Source organism: Rhipicephalus microplus, chromosome 5 (genome assembly GCF_043290135.1).
Source record: "Rhipicephalus microplus isolate Deutch F79 chromosome 5, USDA_Rmic, whole genome shotgun sequence".
Taxonomy (NCBI): Eukaryota; Metazoa; Arthropoda; class Arachnida; order Ixodida; family Ixodidae; genus Rhipicephalus; species Rhipicephalus microplus.
Genome location: NC_134704.1, coordinates 199,925,205 through 199,945,921, shown reverse-complemented (window position 1 = coordinate 199,945,921; position 20,717 = coordinate 199,925,205). Strand labels below are relative to the sequence as shown.

Sequence of the window (20,717 nt, the reverse complement as noted above, 5' to 3'; positions counted from 1 at the left end):
TGGCCGGACACTCTATCAATCCCAGCCCTTGATCTTAAGCTGTCTCTCAAATGAAAGCTCAGGGACTACTGGCAGAGCTAGTGGGATTGACACACACAAAACAAAGTACAGATTATTAAGCCACACCTTGGCCATTGGCCGCCAGTATCAAAATCGCGTCATACAGAGGTAATATTAACGAGGCTCAGGATAGGACACACATACACGACACACACATATCTTTCGTCCCGCGGCGATCCACTATTGTTTGACAGATGTGGTGAAGCACTAACAGTTCTTCACATTTTAATCCAGTGGAAACAGTTAGAAACTCTAAGAAAACAACACTTTCCATTACCCTATTGACAACATATACCTTTACACCCTGCAATGTTCGTAGGCAGGGAACCACTTTTTAGTCATAAATCATTGTTAGCATCTTTAAAAGAAATTCATAGTTTCATATCATATACCTGGGCATTCTGTAGCACGACCTCTCCAGAGAGGTTTTCGCTGCGGTGGCTACACTCAACAAAGCACTTGCCTTATAGCCCTTGGACGCAAGGGTATGAACGAGTGAGGCACTTGTGCTAATGCCATACATGTCCACCATCGTTTTCTATTATCACCAACTTTTGTCACCTATTCACACCACACACACCTTTCACGGCATGGTCATGATTTTATTACTTGTATGTTTTTACCCGCCTTTACGCGAGGAATTTTATGGCCCTTATACAGTCGCTTATCACAATCATTGTCCATATTTCTTGTAAAATGAACTGGCGCTCTTTGGCCGTGAAATGGCTCTTGAGCCACAAAACATCAAACATCATCATCATCATGGTAAAGGAAATAACACACTCAACCAAGGACGTGTCGGCCAAACGTGTACACTTCATAGCAAACAAGTAGACGCTGCAGTGGCACATCAGTTTCGTCACTTCCACTTTGCAAAAACCAATGTCACTCACAATATTGCCATTAATTCTGGCAAGTGAGGTGAGCATTTCGAGGCAAGCTATAAAAATTAATTTTAAAAGAATCTGCAAAACTCTCAGGCCTGCAATTTGGTATGAATGGCACAAACGTGCGAGTCAACGTACCCAGTGAATTTCATTGTAATCCATTGACCTCGAAAAATCACCGGAGTTGTCCTTTAACTGAATATGCTTATCAAAAAGGGATGTTAGCCATTAAGTTGTACTGGAATGTATCCTGCATTGCCGCGATCCTGCCTCTGTGCGACTCTGGTACTTAACGGTAAAGACAATGTTGCACTGCACTGTGATAGGGGTTCCTTTTGATTTTCAGTCTGCTGCACCCCATACCACCTAATCATTGCAGCAAAGTTGGCTTTCAAACATTGTTCTCCTGGCAAAAAAGCACTGATTCAAGCCCATGAAATGGTAGACGTAGCAGAGGTGGGGCTTTAACTAATGCTATTTCGGACCTGAAATCTGAGGGGGCTGTCCGAAAAACTGGGCACGATGAGTTATGGCGTCCACAATTTGTTTTTATTACACTGCTGTGTAAAAAGCTTGCGACTGTGCCATGAAAGCATTGCTGAAAACTTTGGCTTCGGGATAATCAGAACTTGTCTGTATTTGCGAATATTTACATGGCCGCTTTGCATGTTGCTGAGTGAACTCTGAGACAGCGAGTGCACGTCACCAAAGGTCTTCATGTGTGAAGCAGCTACCAAAATCAGTCAGCCACCTTTGGAATTCACTAGTTCAAGAAATTTTAGGTTCAATGACAAAATACCCTCTCCGTACAGGCTTGTGACGTGTAGGCCAATCGTTAACGTGTAAGGATGGCGGCAATTCATCGGGGACATCGTTCATTCCAGAAACACTGCTGATAGCTCACTTCAAGAGTTGCACTGCATGTATATAATTAAATTTTTACTACTGCACACGTGCTGCCCAAGTGTCTGTCACGTCTATTTCTGTACATATGAACATAGCAGAATGGAATCTGGGAACACTTTAAAAATAGATATAAGAAACAATATCGAATTCTCCGTGCTTTGCACTCATAGAATTGACACTTCTCTTCAAATATACTTTATTCATGAATATTCTTCCAGAAGAGCTTTTTCGTAATTACTTTCACCAGCACATCTTTGTTAGTATTTCTGTTCCGGTAAATGCTTAAGAGGCCCTGCCCTTTCGAGCTCGTGAGTGCTAGGGTCTTAATGCGAATTTTTTGTGTTTTTTTTTTTAAAATGTCATCTAATTATGAAATGTATGCTTCCATGTTGGAGCAACCTCAATTCTGTTTTAATACGTGCAGCTGTGTGTAGCAGGCCCATCACCGATTGCCCTGATATGTACTTCTGGCGGAAGGCTTACTGTGTAGCGGCTACGCAATGTTACATGCCCAACCCTGAAAAACAGTATCAAAATCATTGCTTCATTTGTGGGGGGGAGATGCAGGCAGCGTCCCTCGAAAACAGTCGTTGGCGCTCGCTATCTCAAGGCATCATAAGATTACTCGTATACTTTGTGTTTAGAGAACTGACTGCAGGAAAATCGCTTCAGCATTTGGAGTGGCCCTATTTAACGAGCAATCTGTGGAATTACGGGATAATGCGTCGGAAAGAGCTCCTGGCCTTACTTCGTATAACAATACCATTTGTTAACTTTGCTTAAGCTCTTAGCAATGAATTCATGCGATACCCACAAGTTTTATTGTTTAGTAAAGTACGATTCATACGGAGACTTGGATGACTAAAGACTTGAGACCTCTGGAACACCTTTTGCACGCCTATGCACGTACAGCATGAATGGCGCATGCGAACGAACCTCTGAAATGGTGTAACGATGGTGTTGCCTCTGTTCAAGGCTTGGTGCATACCCCGATATGGCTGCTTCATGGAGAGTAGCACTTTTCCCACAGTCTGTTCACGCTGGTGCCTGCTGAAAAAGCGCACACACTATCGATTGTGACCGTTCCTTTCAAGTCGAAGTTCACAGGTGCCGCTTTACGAGCACAACCCTCCCCCTCTTACACAATGCATGATCTTTGAAGACAACAGGGCATTCCTCTCTGCTAAAATAGCAATATATGGGAGGCCTGGCACATGGAGTGATATTATCTCATGTGCCCTTCGTGTTACAGGAATAGATCGGCTCTTTTTATCTCTACTTTTACCCGCATGCTTTTACCTGCGTGTCAAACATACAATGCGGGGGGGGATGTTACCGATTTGGACATTACGCAAAAAGTAATGGCGACAGCAAAAGCGAGTCGAGAATGTTCATATAATTGTTATCGTAATAATAATAATAAAATGTCTCTTACTTATGGTGTCAAACTGAAAACGAGCGTGTATTAGTGCGTGAATGTCGGTAATAAAACCAGCAAGTTGGGTGTCGCATGAGGAGCCCTTGAGAAAACCGTGCTGGTGCTTAAAAATGGTACTGTGATCTTCAAGGTAGGCAGAGGTGGAAGTGCTTGCGCCAATTGCATCATTTTGCGCCAATCTGACCTGTTGCGCCTAAACGGCGATTTGCACGTGCAATGCCAAATTTAGTCGAGTTTTATCATCGATCGAGCAACACACGTGGGCTACTCAGAGGACGCAGCCACGCCCATATCAAATTAGTTTGGTCACATCGTATTTTAGGTCATGCATGAACACATGAACAAAAAGCATGAATCTTGTTAAAGTGGCATTTGTGTGCATATATGCAACTCTATATAAATGTTTTTAACAGGCAAGCTGTTAGTCAAAATACAAAGACAGCAGTGGTGTTGCAGAAAAACTGGCTGCACCATTGCCAAGCAACTACCGAGCTCAGCACGCGCTCTGCGATGTAGACCGTCAAAACATATAAACTGAACAAAATATAAATAAAATCCAGTTTCAACGGCGAAGCGATAACTGTAGTAGCAGCAATAGTTTGTAATGTTTTAGTGGTAATGCCGCACATGCTCCTTTGTTTATGTTACCACACCACTATGCATGTAAGGCTGCCTTGTGCAAACCGTGCCCGAATGACTGGGAAACATCTAGACAATCTTGGAACCATTTAATGAGATTATACGCACAACTTGTACATTAGAGCTTGTTCTGGAGCTTACGCGGCTTCTATCGATAATGGTGGAATCTTCGATGACATGTAGAAGTGCCGACGCACTTTGGTGCTTGGCATATTATTGATGGCTGAAACAAGGGTGTCTATGCAGTGATGCTCTATGTTTGCTGCTATCAGTCTGCAGCGTGTATTGCCTGTAGAGTGATGTTTCGTCTTCCGGACCCAGGTTTGCCCAAATAAAATGTTCATTCATGAAAATGCGGCTGCTGCCTTCGTCAACACTATGACCTTGTAACAATACGGAGGCTCACAGTTAACTCTTTTTGATCCGTCATCACCACACTTGAAAGAACGCCGTTATGAGAGAAAAAGTTCAGCCGCTCCAGGGAGAAATGACCTCATTGCACTATCCCTTTCTGTTGAGAGTGCACCACGTAGAATGGTTTATGAGCAGTGTGCTGATGATTGCTGATAGCGTGCGTGCCAGCTATCGTAACTACGCCCTCATGTCACGAATTTATCTTAGAAGCGTTTGCGAAGGATGGATTCAAAGGAGGAACTGGACAAACGCGGGCATGGCAAAACAAATACTTTATCACACCAAACGGACAACACCAACGCCCAGAACTCGCGTTACAGCACTCAATAACAATAATGCTCAAAAATTTAAATACAATATCTCAACAATCAATAAGTCAATAACCCTCAATAACAATCTGTGTATTTGGGCAAGCTCAAACTGGCTGCAGCTCAGTTCTAATTTATTGCTAGCCATAGCCACTAGCCCTAAGCCAATATGGGGTCAACTAAGGTAGGTCCTTACAGCCAACATTACTAGAATAAACTCAGTTTGAAAGCTCCGCCGGAGAGCCGGGCCACGTGACAGTCACGAGAACTAGTGGCGCTGCAGTACGATCTTGCTCTAGCGACGCGGGGCGCACTTGTTGTGATAGGTGGCGACGTGCAAGCGGCTACCGCGAATGGTGCTCTGAATTCCCACGTCACTTCTTGAACTGTTTTCGGCACTGCGTAGTTTCTTGTACGAAAACGCCTTTGTCAAGTATGAGGCGAGCGAGGAGGAGCAGATTTATCTACATTGAGGTACACAGATTAGCTTTGCGCCAGGCTCCCAACAGTGGTGACCGCAATCATGACTCTGCTTCACGGAACTTGTCTGTTCGTTTGTTTACTCATTAATTTATTTTCTGTGTAAACACGGTTACACAGTGGTGTGGGCCAACATAAGAGCTACTATAAGCAGCTTAAGAACCTCACATATGTAGCCTCCGATCTCTTTTGCCCAGCGGTGATGGGCTAGCAGATGAACGATCGTAAGCAAATTTGCTGTGCAGCCTTGCACGTTATCCGAGAGAATACATATTGTAGTGCAAATAAAAATTATATTATTATTATTATTATTAATATTATTATTAATATTATTATTATACATGCGGTAGCAATTGGTGGATATGGCAGAGGTGACGCCGTTGAGTGTTATGTACATTGTGTGACAACAATTACACAACAATTACAAAACATGCAGGACGCTTGAGCTTTGCCTTCAAGAGTAGACTGCAGTAGCGTAACTGGGCCCTGTGTGAATCACCTTTTCAATTGCCAGCCTAGCTTCAGTCTCGGTGTATGCCTCAACTGTGCCGTGTGGGAACGAATGACTGTGCGTGCAACACTGGCCATTTCAAAGTATTGTAGGATGTATACTGCAAGTACAGTTGCGAAGTGCCCACTGTGCCATAATTCTTCCTTTTGTGAATCAGCAAAGAGGCCTCTACGCATGTTGAAGCAACAGGCGAGCGTAAGTGAGCACCCTGTAATGCCTGGGCCTTTCTAACACCCGCTCGCTGCGCATTTCACATGTTTGGACGCCTGACGCGATTCTACGCTTGTACCACTGAATATTGCATGGATTGAAGAAATTCCTTCTACTACATGAACAAAAGAAGTGCAAACATGAGGCCTCACTTGTTTGGGATGGTTGTTTATCCTACAACTTAATTTGAGAGTATGATCAAAGCACACACTGAAAGGTGGGTCTAACATCCAACAAAAATAACCCGGGAGAGTGACCAGACGATCGAAACAATTTAAGACCACTTTACTATAGTAGAACTTTTAAATCAGGCATAGTAAAGTGAATCAATTGCGTGCCATCATTTTGTCTTGATTGTGATATAAACCAATTATGTTGACCGTGACAGCCCTCCGAAGAAATCTGGCGCAATTAAGAAGGTGGTACCAAGCTTTGCGTCGCCAAGATAGAAAGGTCACTGCCAAACGCAAAGTCTGTGACGTTCAGTGTGAGAATGACGGCATCGTAACGCACTACGGTCGTATCTTCCTGAACAAGAATTCTTGATCTCATGTTGGAAGTGGGAGCTCGCACCCGGTACCCATCCGCGCTTGTTCCCAGCGATTCCGCCCTATATATTGGAAGCCGAAATGTTCATAACCAAGGTGCCAATCCTCCCCCCCTCCCTGCCCCAAACGCCTCTCGAATGCTCAGTGCCTAGTGTGGAGGAGTTGCCAGAAGTAGAACAGCAAGACAAAAGGCAGTAAGACACAAACGTATCTGTGTTGGTGTTTCGCCAGTGACCAGGTTTTGTTACATTCCATTAATATTACAGCAATAGATATTTTTCTCAATCGCAGTGTTCTCATTTCTGAAGCTAGAGCAGGCAATGGTGGCACATGTCGGTGTCACTTCTCGGTGCAGCGAAGTGCGCTAGGAAGTAGCCCACCATGATTGTACTGCGTCTGTGGGTACGTTTGTAAAAAATTGAATAAGTGACAACGTGCAAAGAGGGCCTCTAGCGTCTCGCACAAGTACCCCTGGAGTAGGCGCGCCCAAACCAAACGAAACTGAACTCATTCAGGTGGTGTTTTCACGAAGGCTGCTTAGATCATCCCTTACACAGCCTTTTCTCTACATTAAAAGCAATTCAGATAACTGTCGAGAGGCTTTTTACGAAAAACCCCTGGTTGATAACCTCTTTAGAATTGTGCTTGAAAAGTCTGAGTGGCTGCTGCTGCATCTTTTGAGTTATACTGCTCATCATGAGAACGTGAATATTCGTTATTTATTCTTTTTTTTTGCAAGAAAACCAATCGGGAACTTTCTAAAAATGTGGAAAATGCAAGAAAGGAGGTGAAGTTGCTGTAACATTTTGCACTCTGTTCGCGATTGGCAGCTGTCTCGAAGACTTGTCTGATGAACAGTGTGAAGCACGGGTACTGTTTCTTGAAGAAAGTTTTTTGTTTTTGTAACTAGTAGAAAACATGAGTACTGTTTACAGAGCATTTTCGTATTTCAGTTAGTCAACTTGTTTGACGCTTTTACAGATGCTTTGGGCCATTTTTCGTCTAAGCCAGATGACAGTGGTTAAAATGCTAGTGGTCGTCATCAAATTTTTACGCTGAATATGCTCATTTATGTAGAATTTTTCGAACTTGGAGGTTAGCGCAAATGTAGACAGCGCTAGTATAGGCAGGACATTGATTCTTAGCCAAGTTGTAATGAGCAACACATCCGGGCCAGTCTATACAGGAGACTTTGTCCAGTCCACAAATGCAACGCGAGAATGTCAACTGGAAGCGCATGATGAATGGATAAGTTCAATAACAGTACAACAGGGAAGCTAGCGCGAGAAACAGTGCAGCGAACCGCCGCAGTAGAGGATGCGTCGAGAGTAGGGAAAGATCAGACTGCAGCGCTGCTAGGTCTTGCGACTGCCGTTTGGCTCGTCCTCCTCCGTTGGCAAAGATATGGAGCTAATAAACTGAGTTTATTTTAATAACGTTGATTACAGCATGTCACGTTACGACTCAGCGCCCCTTGCGGTGTCGACGTTGCATCGAGTTCTACGTCGTTGACAGGCTTCTCTAATTCTTTAAGGTCGCCGTCGATGGCTCCCGCCGCATGTACTGCTCTTCCTCATCGTCAATGTCTCAGTCCTTGTCTCAACTTCCGGCTTCGCTAGGGCCCGCTCGTGAAGGACTCCTCCGCTGATGCGTCCACTTGGCTGACTGGTGTGGGTTGCTCTCTTCCTAATGCGATGTGGGGAAGCTGTCTACCAGGAAAAGCTGGGCAGGATGCAGCTAGTCCAAGCAGCCTCACTCGGGACCATCTCGAGTTGACGGCCACTTCCCGGGCCCCTTTACGCCGACATCCTTCAGTAATGGGCAGTCATGCTACTTCCGTCGCAGTAGCAAGGCTCTTTTCTCCCGTCTTCACAGCTCGGAGACCCAACACACAGCGCCAGCTCATCCTCTGGAATTTTTCTTTTCGGCTCGGGTCGCGTGCCACGAGCCTTTCTCCGACCAATCTCCTGCATCTACGTGACTGGTGCGTGCTCTCGGGTGACTCTCCTCTCCTCGTGCACCGCCGTGCCGCTTCCCTGTTCGGCACGTGCCTCGTGCCTCTTTACTCATCACACCTTAAAATCAAAGTGCACAGCTGCTGCCCGAGCGGCTCCTCCTTTCCCCGATGTCTTTTCGTGCTCTGTCAAGATGGGCAGTGTGTTTCCTCTCTGCTTGAGCATTTGATGGCAGGTCTAACATGCGGTGGGATGCTATTGGGCGCGAGGCCCACCATTGGAGGCGCAAGCGCTGCAATCACTGTGGTGTGCAGGGTTGGATCACGGAATCTCGCATCGCTCTGGGGAAGGAAAGCTGGCGGTTGGATGTGTTGTTCTTGGCCGCGACTTCACGGTGTTTTCATTTTTGAACAGGGCTGTATTGCTCTGACGTATGGTGCACAAACTTCTGCAGACTACACAATGCGAAAAGTTGTCGGGGGCGTGCTACAGTTCGCTGCGTACGCGATGCCACTGTTACAGCTGCTGGCAGTGCCACTGTTACCGCTTTCTTTCTTTATTGTGGCTGTTATTTCGAGCCCATGAGCACAGACTGATGTTTACATAAAAGCAGATCGTTTCAGTTTCCGCACGGGAGCCTCATTCACGACGAAAAAGGAATGTGCAAACGTTCCGATTATGTATATTTTAAAATAGGACGTAGAAGCGTACATGTGCAGGAAGTTGCCATTATTACATTAAAAAATGTGCGCCGTTGTCTGAATTGTCAGAGAGTCAAGATAGCCCGCAAGTCCAATTCTTTTCCCTTTATTTGCGCTATTTTTACCCTATTTCGGTTTATTTTGTGACCAGTTGCTTCAGCGTGTTCGACCAGCACGTTCGACGAGACCTTCTTTCTTACATCATACATGTGCCAGTCCAGTCTTTGCTAAAGCTTACTTCTCTTGCCAAGGTAACCTTTATCGCAGAATGCGCCACCCCCATCCTCCTCCTCGGTCGTCCGTCGCCGTGTGTGTGCCCGACCCCACGGATTTCCATGCGCCAATGGTGGCGTAGCCAGACCTTCCCCCCCCCCCCCCCAAAAAAAAAAAAATTCATGGTATCTGTGCTTTAAGTAATGGCCCCATCCGGAAAAAATTTCTGCCTACGCCCCTGCCATCCACGACTTCAGCTCACAGGTTCAATTCATTACTTATAGGTTACTTCTGTACAACGGGCCGTAGCCACTGTCACTTCCTCTCAATGTTTTGATCTACAGGCGAAAAGGTTGTCAACTTTGGAAACTGATTCATCTTCTAAGAGCTGCCATGAAATATTACACAGATTATGAATCAAGCTGCAAAGAGAAAGAAAAAAAAACTGAACATTGGCAGTTTTACTAAAGCATGAAAGTGCCGTTTAGATCACGGTACGCAAGACCTCGCAGCATGCACGTTCAAAGCCACCAAACGATACGGCTGGTTGGTCGCATTTTTTATCATGATTTACCTTTTTATAGAAGCTCGGTAACTGAGCCAATCATTCATAATTTTTACGCATGCGTGGTTTGATGGCGATCGAATGTGCAACATGTGACCATCATAGAAATTTTGCGCATTAGATATTAGGATCGTGCCACAGAGAAAAGTTGCAACTCTGAATGAGGCACGCGCGTGCGTGATTCTCTCATTTGCCCGCAGTGATAACAAAAAGGTTGCGGCTGCATGCGGCTGTAATAATGCTGTGTTGCTTCCCACAAATAGTGGAATCGACTTGCACTATGCTTCGTAGGGCTATGTCTGCTAAACAAAGATGCAACTTGCGCATTCTTGCCATGTCAACCACGGCCCCTTTATAGATGCAAACCTACAATGAATGAAGTAGCGTGGTTGGACACATTTCTTGCAGCAAAGATAAGTTTCTTTACCGTTAATACCTATTTTATACTTCAATTCTACACGGAATGAGTTGCGATCTTTTACAGAGGCGGCACGCTCGGCCCCTGTGGTTTTCATTCAGGTGGTGATAGCACACGATGCCAGCAGTCAGGCATTATGAAAGCGTAAAACTTTTCCAGGGCAGTTATTTAGCTCTTCGTACAGTCAGGGAAGAAGCTGCGGCAGTATTTTGCTGATTTCGTCTATTGAAGTACAACAAAAAATAATAAAAAGAGAAGACACGAAAGCGGCTGAGGGCTGTGCGCGAGAGGTCGTCTGAGCGATCCAACCACATACGTCACAGGGACGCCTCCGCATGGTGGCGCCACTGTATGTCCTCATGCTCAATATCGCCTGCGCTCTCCGAGTGACTGAGATTGGCCGCCTCATCTAATCTACTTGAGCAGATCTCGTTGCTCCAGCTCGCGCGATTTAACGCGCGGGTGGGTCGTACGATGCGCAGGAATGTTACAAACTTGGAATTCACGCGGAACATGGTGGCGATGACGAAAGCCTATGGTGTGTCCATATATTTCCTATCATAATAAAGAATTTTCTAATTCATTGCCTAGCAATGGTGTGGCTAGCTCATCTTCCTCGTAGTTCTCATGTTGGCTATCGCACTTCAATGACAGGAATATAGTTTTTTTACATTTATTTTTAAGAGCTCTTTTGGTTTAGTATGAAAGTAACTTTTATTATATTAGCTCATCTCTAGTCTTGAGTTTCTATTCTTGTTGGATGTGGTGTATTGATGAGATTTTGAGCATTCAAATATTTAAACATTAAAGTTTTCCATTCGTCCGAGGTCTAGTAGCTGTCCACAGCACCACTTACGTTTTTTCTTTGAGTTGCTGAGCTTTCAGCTTTGATGTTATAAGGTTTAATATATACTAATTTGGGTAAGTCTGGTAGCTTCATCAGCATTGCATGCTTAGTGAAATTCTCTGAATTTTTTTGTGTTCACCAGGAACCAAAAATTTTAATTAACAGGGATGTGTGACCTTGGAAATTTGCTCCAAACTAAATTTCGATGCTACAAAACATCTTTTAGTGCTCTAGAGCTACTCCAAAACTACTTACTGCTCCAAAGCTGCTCTAAAACCGCATTATTCCTGCTCCCAGGCTGCTTCAAAAGGCTGAAGCCCGCTTCCACCCCTGGGTAGGTGATGATTTCAGATGTACAATATGCTCGAGTAATTTACAGATTGTGTAGGTTAATGAGATTAAATGATAATGAAGAGGCAACTGATCACCTGATTTGAAGACATTTTGCCTATGTGCCAGTCATCGTGGATGCGACCGGCCAATAGTTATCACCATTTTTTCAAACCCTGGTGGATGCATCCGAAAACGAAACACAATGTTTTCGTTTCTACAGCACCTATCATCTCATCATAAATATTTTTCATATACACACTACGTAATGCAAAGTTATCCAAGTACGTTTTAAAGCTCACAGAACATCACATTCTCAATTTATTTTAAAATTTTTCCTACTTGATCGGAGCACTCCACTAGCCAAATTGCATGCATTTTCGTTCAGCAGTCAGTGGTGTTTTCTATGTCATTTAGAGTTCTCGGATTTTGTTTTGGCTGTTTAAAAAAAAGAAGAAAGTTATGATATTCCATGAAACATGGCAAAATATGGCACAAAAAAGAAGCATAAATGCAAATAGCCATTCGGTATGCCAAGCGTGAACCTGTTGTGGAGCACGGGGAGTAGCTATAAGCCTGGTGAATTTCAGGTGTATTGAATGTTTTTTTGTTTCACGAACATTTAATTCAAATTTTGAAAGCCATTATTGCCAAAACATGATTTTTTACATCCTAGTCTTACGCGAACAATGGTAACTCTGCTTCTAACCAATATTTTCACGTAAAGTTTTGCGTGCAGAATCATTGATAACAAGTGGCAACTTTTTGTAATATGGCAAACTGCGTTCAAAACAAACTTGCCAAATACCAACTTTTTCCCTATTTTTATGATAACACACCTTAACTTCAAGATACGATGGTCGTAGAGGCTGGATGCCCTGGGTGTTGTCCTCGCAACATAGCTGCCAATTCACGTTTGAGTCGCACGAAAAAATTTTTGGTTATCACTGTTGGTGGAACATGCATATTTTAGCACTTATTGATTTTGATAAATATTATTTTTTAGATTTTTAACTATTTTATCATCTTAATTTAAAAATTTTTCAAAGCCCTACAAGTAAAAGCCATAATTGTAACCTTTGGATTAAAACTGAAATTTTTTCTTGAAGGTGTTCACCTATCTTACTGTATGCATCTGGTCTTTTTGTGCTATGAATACAAGCCTACTAGCCCACCTCACCGCTTAGAAGCTGGTCTCTTTTTGTGTGCATGTCAAGTGTACTGCTTTGTTGTGTGCAGCGGACAAATACGTGAAGGCCAGCAAGGAGGCTGATCGGGACACAGGCGCCCCTAAGATGGTGCATGCTAACCCTCTGGATGACCTGGACTGTGAGTGTGTGGACAATCGTTCGGATGGTTTCCCATGTGTGCACGGTACTGTTGTGCATGCGGTTTCCGTTGAGCAAGCAGGCCTCCTGCCACGCTCTACCCCATGTGACATTTTCGTAGCTTGTGTGGCAAGTAAATCGCAACCACTGCGGGTACAGGCTGTAGAGGTGAGAAGTTATTGCAGTAGTCAATGCTTAACGGTTTCAGACTGCTGTATTCTTATGTGATCAGATTATGTCATGCGGTCACTAGTGATTGGATTGTAACAGTTAGAAGTAGTGACGCTTGTTATAGCGCGAGCTGAGATCGACAACAAAGGGACAAGAAGACTAGTACTAGCTTCCCACTAAAGTCATTGTGCAGAGTGCAAAAACATGTAAAGGAGACAGTAAATCATGTGACAAAAAAAAACCATGTGACAAAAATGAGCAATGCAAAGATGAGTAAGGCAGGAAAGACAAAAACCAAGAAAGAATTCTAAGAAAACGATACAGAAAACTACAGAATGTGACGTCCAAGTGACTCAAGTTACGACACAAAAGCTCAAAGGCCGTCTCGTAAATGTGAAGGATAAGTTGGACAGACACAATTTTTCTGGTGTAGTATATAAAATTCCTTGCAAAGACTGTGAATATGGATGTATTGGTGAGACAGGCAATTACAAATGAAGGCTCCGGGAACACTTTAATGATGTCAGGAACAAGAAAGTGGCTTCTAATGCCCTCGCAGAACATGTTGCGTCTAGTGGGCACGCTATTGACTGGGATAAAGCCTGCATCATTGCGACGGAAAGAAATTTGTTACCATGATTGCACATGGAATCTCTGGCCATTCAAACTACTGCGCATACGCTGAACAGAAATATCGGGACACTCCCCCCTGTGTACGCGCGATGTCTGCAACACGTGATGAAACATTCATAAGAATAGCCCAAAGGTCTCTTTAATTTTTGTGTATTTTACTTTGGTCAGCGTTTTTTATTGTTTTGCACTATAAAAGGATTATCACTAGTTGTGTGTGCCGATACTTTACAAGAACCTTAATTCCTTCTGGGACAGCGACACAGAAGGCTTGCTAATGCATGAGTCCTGTTCATGCAGTACAGCCGCACTGCCAGCAATGACTGTACAGCTCAGCTGTACAGACGCACTGCCAGCAATGAAGGGCAAGATGTGGAGATAGTGTACCTTTCAGACAGCTAGCATGCTCCCTTAAACGGACGTTGAGGCAACGCCTCATCTGCCCAATGTATGTGCACCCGCATGACAAAGGGATAGAGTACACCACTCTGCTCGCACAGTCTGTGAAACATTTAAAGTACTTTATAGAGCAACCTCACGCAGTGGGTGTGGCTTTGGATTGGCAAAAAAAGTTCGTCGTTATCCTATACCTGCACGTGTCACATTGTCTGAGAAAGGTGGCCAGTCATCATGACATAAACACTCTCTTTTGTGCTGGCAAGAAGCAAGGAAGCGTGTGTGAGAGTTAACAAAAGAGAGCAGAAGGAGCAGGCCATTGTCAGCGCTGAAGGTTGTGTGGTGTTGTGTCAGTTTTGGTTTCAGTTCGATTGTCATGTGGCACCTCGTGCAGCAGTGATATGCATCATAAGTATATATGAGTAAATAAAAGAAGTTTATGATGAGCACTGGGACGAGGCAAACGTTCTCTTCGGCACTCTGCATCTTGTCGTGTGGTGGCTCTTTGGCGTGCCACCACACGACGAAGAGCCACCACACGCCTCTTCTTCCTCTTCTTTGGTGCTGGGGCCGCCAAAACACAACACAACAGGTTGCCTTATAAAGCACTCTAAATGTTTCACTGACTGTGCGAGCAGATTGGTGTACTCTATCCCTTTGTCATGCGGGCGCACATACATTGGGCAGATGAGACGTTGCCTCAACGTCCGTCTAAGGGAGCATGCTAGCTTTCTGAAAGGTACACTATTTACACATCTTGCCCTTCATTGCTGGCAGAGTGGCTGTACAGCTGAGTTCAAAAAATACCACTGTGTTGATGAGGCGTAAAGACCAGCGCATGCGTGAAATTGCTCAAGCGTATGAACTCATAAAAGCAAGAGTCAGGTGTGTGATCGAGCCTTCAATCGCTTTTACAGATGCTGATATTTCGTATCTACAGCATACTTGATTACCGTATTTACTCGATTCTACCGCGCCCTCGATTGTAACGCGCACCCGATTTCCACCGCGAAAAAAAAAAAAAAACGTAAGACATCAATTGCAACGCGCACCCATTTTTCTCGCCGGCCCGCACGATCACACCACTCGAAAAAACGACTCCTTTCGGGAGCGTATTCTATTTAAATATGAGGGACGGGCGAAGCTTGTGCCCATCTGACGTGTAACAGAGCTTTCCATCACGGTAGTTTTACCGTGGACCGATGTCAGCACGCGAACTTGCTTCGCGCCCTTCTTCTCGACGGTTGTGGTGCCAGGCATGTCGAAGTAAAGAGGCGTCTGATGGGCAATCCCGATTTGCCCAAGCAGGTAGCCGTTGTTGCGCCGCAAGTTTAGGACGAACCTCTGAAAACTGTGAAGCTTTTCATCATACTCCTCCGCAAAACTTTTCGCATATGCATGTTCTCTTCGGAGGGAAAAGCCTTTCCTCTAAATAAAGTTAGTTAGCCAGCACCTGCTCGCTTTAAACTGGCTCTGCATTAGACCTTTTTCCAAGACTGATTGCATAGCCCGCACTTGGAGCAGTTCTGTCGTCACGGGCTGCTGTGCCTGCCGCTCGCTGCTCAAGCACATACTTGCCGAGCAGCTCTTTAATTTGCGGAAACCGACCCTGCTGTGGTCCACTGAAGCCTTTGCGTGAAGCTTTGCTGTCGAGAATCTTCTGCTTTTGTTTCCGCCGGTCCCGCACGCACGTTTCGGGAACTCCGAACAACAGCGATGCGGCCCGATTTCCGTCCGTTTCTGCACACGCCATAACTTTTCTTTTAAAAGCGGCATCGTGGTGCTATCGAGTTTTTGGAGCCGGCCCTTCCACGCCGTCGATGCTAATGCACTACTAGATGACGAACTCCTCAGCACACGTACGAAGTGCCGCACATGGGAAACACATAGGCAGAAATGGCCGACGCGCCATGCCGACGCACGTAGGGGGGGGCGGCCATTTTGGATTTGCTGATGGCAATAGATTGACCGTAATTTTTTTGTTTGTACTCGATTCTAACGCGCATGCAATTTATAAACTCGCTTAACCGGAAAAAAGGTGCGCGTTAGATTCGAGTAATTACGGTATGTACTTGGGGGGTGAAGGTTTTTTTTTTTTATGCCTTCATGTTTGCATATAACTATATGACAAGTTTCATCCATTAAACTTTCAGTTGTTAGAAAGCACTTTTGTCATGCACTTTCTTGTGTTTTTCTGTGCTTTTTTTGTGCACTGATCGTGATAGGTATGTTGCAACTAGCCCAATTTGCTACTTTACTTCAGGCATAATATTCCTAAATCGAAACACTGCAAACACTTGGCAGTGTTGAGGTACTTGACAGTCTACTCACTCATACTCTAATCGAGCAGTGAGTCTGAGCGAGTACAGACGAGTAATATTTCGCGAATGTGAGGCCGAGTGAGTCCAGTTGAGGAAAAGTTTGGCGAGTCCGAGTCCGAGTGAGCCCAAGTGAGTCTAAGTGAGAGGTTAACTTTTTGCCGATATATGGTTCTGCTTGCTCAACTTGCGCATTATTATCAGCCTTACGTTGGTAGGCTCACGTTTATGCTCACATCAACTCAAGCATACTTGAAAGCATGACTGATGAGTGTTCGTATGCCTGCTCTCTATTTATTGATCAGAGGTGTGAATTATTAAGGAGAGGAGGGTGTGACCTCCCCTACATCCAAAAACCCTTTCTCAGAAATTTTCAATGAGAGTCATGTGAGTCAATTAAGAAGTGCTTACTGGATCTCGTACTTGAACATTCGAAATCAAAGACACCAAATGTAGCACCGATTATGCGAGATAATAGTAGTGTTAAACAGTCAGACTCAGACAGTGAGTCTGATTCTGAGTGAGTCTGGCTGGGAAAAAATTCTCGTGAGTGAACTCCACGTGCTTGACCGATCTATGCCTACAAGTGGCATGAGCCGGTGCGTCTAAATCTCAAAATTTGTGGCTTAGCCGTGTCCGTGGAAAAGGGGATCTTGGGGGTTGAGCTGATGCTGTTTGCTTGGACCTTTAAAGCCCCCCAGCAGAGGCAACACTCCCATTTGGCCCCAGCTTCACGTAGACGATTTCTCTCACACTTTTCACAGAGACGTTTTTCTCTCACACTTTTTATCTGTCCTGTCATCTTCTCTTTTCTGTTTACTTTGAAATTTTCTGGCAATGAGGGTTACAGCAGCGATGCATGGCTAGTGACTCCAAGTGTTTGTTATTCAACCTTGTAGTGTCCCCTTGTTGGGCTTGGGGATGGGTAGCCTCCATTGCCCCCAACTTTATAGTCTTCGTATAGCAAATTCTATCCCCCCCTCTTCCTGATTGCTCCCTGAAAAGTTGGTGCACTGAAAAACCATTCCTGCTAAACACACCAAAGCTGACCTTCCCAAAGTACCATGTTATCCACAGCCAGAACGAAAAGAAGACAGTCCGAGCAATTTCCCCTTTCCTTGTGTCGAAAACTCTCATAGAAGCGATAGGTCTAGGTTATCAAGTGACAAAGATGGGAAGTGGCGATCTTGTTCTGGAGGTTCGTGAGATTGTCAAGCTGTCTGAACTTGCGGTGTTTGGAGAGACCCCTGTTTCAGTGGGCCCGCACAGGTGAATGAATACTGTCCGTGGCGTAATTTCCGATGATGATCTTCTTGAACTTTCTGAAAGTGAACTGTTCGAAGGTTGGCAGGACCGGAATATAGTCAAGGTCTAATGGATAGCAATTAGGCGTGACAACAAACAGACCTCTCCAAAACACATAATTATCTTTCGAACCAGTGACCTACCAGAATCAATAGAAACCGGCTATTGTAAGCTCCTTGTAAGACCATATATACCCAATCCTTGTCGATGTTTCAAGTGTCCACGCTTCGGGCATGGATCGCAGAGTTGCAGAGGGCTCAACACTTGCACAAAGTGTGCATTTATTGTACACATATCCGCAACTGCCCCTCAGAAGCAACTCATTTTTCGAACTGTGAAGGAGATCACCCTGCCTACTCACGATCATACCCCACATGGAAAAAAGAGAAACAAGTAGTAGAAATCAAGGTCAAATTCAACCTGTCATTCGAAGAGGCGCGCAAGCGCTTTTCTCTCCATAATTAGCACTCTCCTTCCTTTGCAGCTGTGACGCGCCGTGGCGCCGCATCACATCTTTCTGCGCTCGCGAGTGCTGAAACTGAGTGTGACCGCGGTCGCGCCATCTGCGCTCAAGGCTGGAGTAGCCTATGCTGCTCCGTCCCCTGCCAAACTGGCCCAGCAGACGCCGGAGTCTGCCGGACCGCAGACCACTCCAACCACAGCTAAACCCGAAACCGCTGTTAAAGTGCCTTCCGAGCAGGCGCCATCCGCCAACTCGGAAGAAGTGATGGATACAAGCCACGCTTTTCGTTCGCCTCAGACGCCGAAAGACAGGCGCAGCTCTTTGGAATGCAACAAAATAAGAAAGCCCCGCATTACAGGGCCCTCAAAAGGCCCTGTGACCTTAGGCAACACTTGTATACACTGCACCACACAACTTTAAAATGACACAAATTATCGTGGAACGTCAGAAAACTGTTGTAAGACTTTGATGACATCCAAGAACTTCTACACAAACATACACCAACAGTGCTGTGTGTGCACGAAACGTGCTTAAAATTGAAACACAGCAACTTCCTACGCAAGTACATTAATTTTTGAAAGGACTGAGATGACACGGTTGTGTCATGTGGTGTTGCCGTTATAGTCAATCAAGGAACGGCCTGCACACATTTATCTCTTCACTCTTGATGCAGTAGCCATTCGAGCCGTTATCTTCAACAAACTAGTGACACTGCTCTGTTAACATACCTCCACATCACCTACTCAATAAACAGGAATTCCAGTCTCTAATTGATGAACTTCCTGAGCTGTATCTTTTCCGTGGAGACTTCAACACGCATAATAGTTTATGGGGAGACTCATGGTGCGATGCCCGAGGTCACCTAATCGAACAATTCTTTTTCTGTTCTGGCACATGTCTTGATTCACGTGTCTTGTTTCACAAAATATCAACATATTACAAAATCGCTAACAACACCTACTCTTCAACAGACCTTCGCATTTCGTCTCCATCATTTTTTGCCCTTTTCAAATGGAAAGTCATTAATAATCCATGTGGAAGTGATCATTTCTCGGCACCTCAATTGCAAATGAATGTCCTCCGTAGGTTCATAAGTGGCTCAACCAAAAAGCCGATCGGGAACAGTTTAAAAAAATTACTCTCTTAACCTGGAATTAGATGAGTGCGTTAAACATAGAGGCTGCTGTGGATTACTTCACAGCTTTTTTGGTCGATGCTGCCACCAAATGTATTCCACAAACAAGCGGACTGTTGGGCAAACATGTCCCATGGTGGAATAATGAATGTCAAAATGCACGGAAAAAAACAAAACAAGTCATGGAAGTTATTTCGAAACTCGATGACGTTCGAGAACCTTGTAAACTTTAAGATGATTAAGTCCCAAGGCAGGAGCACGCGCTGACAAGCTACAAGAGAAATTTGGCATACATTTTTATCAGGCATCACCTCGTATACACAAGAAGGTAAAGTATGGAACAGGCTAAGAAGAGTAGAAGAAAAACAAGGATATCCACTCTCTCTAATAAAGGCATAAAACGACAGCTTGGAAGACCAGGCAAATTACCTGGGCACACATTTCGAGCAAGTTTCCAGCTCTTCACATTTTTCTCCGGAATCCTGGCGCTACAAGAGTGGAGAAAAATAAACTAGACACGAAATGTACAAAATACGAGTAGGCATATAATCAACCATTCTGCTTCACTGAGCTTCAGGCATCTCTTAATTGCTACAGGGATTTCGTCCCGGGATGTGATCGTGTAATCTATGAAACGTTGAAAAACCTACTTCTCGAAACTCGGGAAAACCTTACTTTCCCTCTATAATGCCATCTGGCTTTCCAGCGTCATCCCTCCCTTTTGGAAAGAGGCCATTGTCATTCCCATTTTGAAACAGTCTACTTGACCTGTACCAGTGCGGTTTTCGAGAAGGTAGATTCACCATTGACCACCTGGTACCTATTTAGGCACAGATCCGAGATGCTTTCATCCACAAACAATTCTTCGTCTTGGTCTTTCTAGATACTAAAAAGGCTTGTGACACGACATGGTGCTTTGGTATACTTCGAGACCTCTCAGACTCGGGTATAGATGGTTTCAAGGTCACAAGCATTGTACCCCAGAAAACTTCTGGTCACCTCATTTAACAGCTCCTAACGTCGAAACTGAAAGCACGTTTTTAAGTTCTTTTTAAATGTAAGAAATGTCTCGCTCTAGTTTTTCAGATAAAAGGAATGTGCACAAGTTCAAGGTAATATCTTACAATTTATATGTAGGTCAAACAAACATTTATTTGAATATATTTTGCCAAATAATGGAAAGAAAGCATAGAAAATCAGCAGGCTATTTTTAAAAGCTCTTATTGCCCACCAATTCTATTTTGGCACATCGGTGGACGAAACCGGATGTCATCAAGGGGCTGTGTTTGTAAACAGTGAAAGGGTCTCTACGGGGTAAAATGCTAACCACAATTTAAAGTTACCTCTCCAAATGGACATTCCGCGCTCGAGTAGGCACTGTCTTGTCCCGAACATTTGTTCAGGTGGCAGGGGTGCCCCAGGGTGGTGTACTGAGCTGTACTCTTTTTATTATCAAAAATGAATTCGTTTAGCCTTTCCATCCCTAGCAACATGTTTTACTGCCTTTATGTAGATGATGTCCAGTTTGGCTTCAAGTCTTG

The 20,717-nt window shown here is 44.5% G+C and overlaps 1 protein-coding gene across 4 annotated transcripts in view; it reads left to right on the top strand.

The window, feature by feature from the left end:
• Nucleotides 1-20,717, top strand: part of LOC119173570 (RNA transcription, translation and transport factor protein) — a 115,063-nt gene that overhangs the window by 61,479 nt on the left and 32,867 nt on the right. For 3 of the 4 annotated variants that reach the window (XM_075896371.1, XM_037424373.2, XM_075896373.1), the window contains one exon: nucleotides 12,670-12,759. The exons of the other annotated variant lie outside the window; for it this stretch is intronic. In XM_075896371.1, the coding sequence (XP_075752486.1) occupies nucleotides 12,670-12,759 (90 nt within the window). The remainder of the gene's footprint in view (nucleotides 1-12,669; nucleotides 12,760-20,717) is intronic. 4 annotated transcript variants of the gene reach the window in all.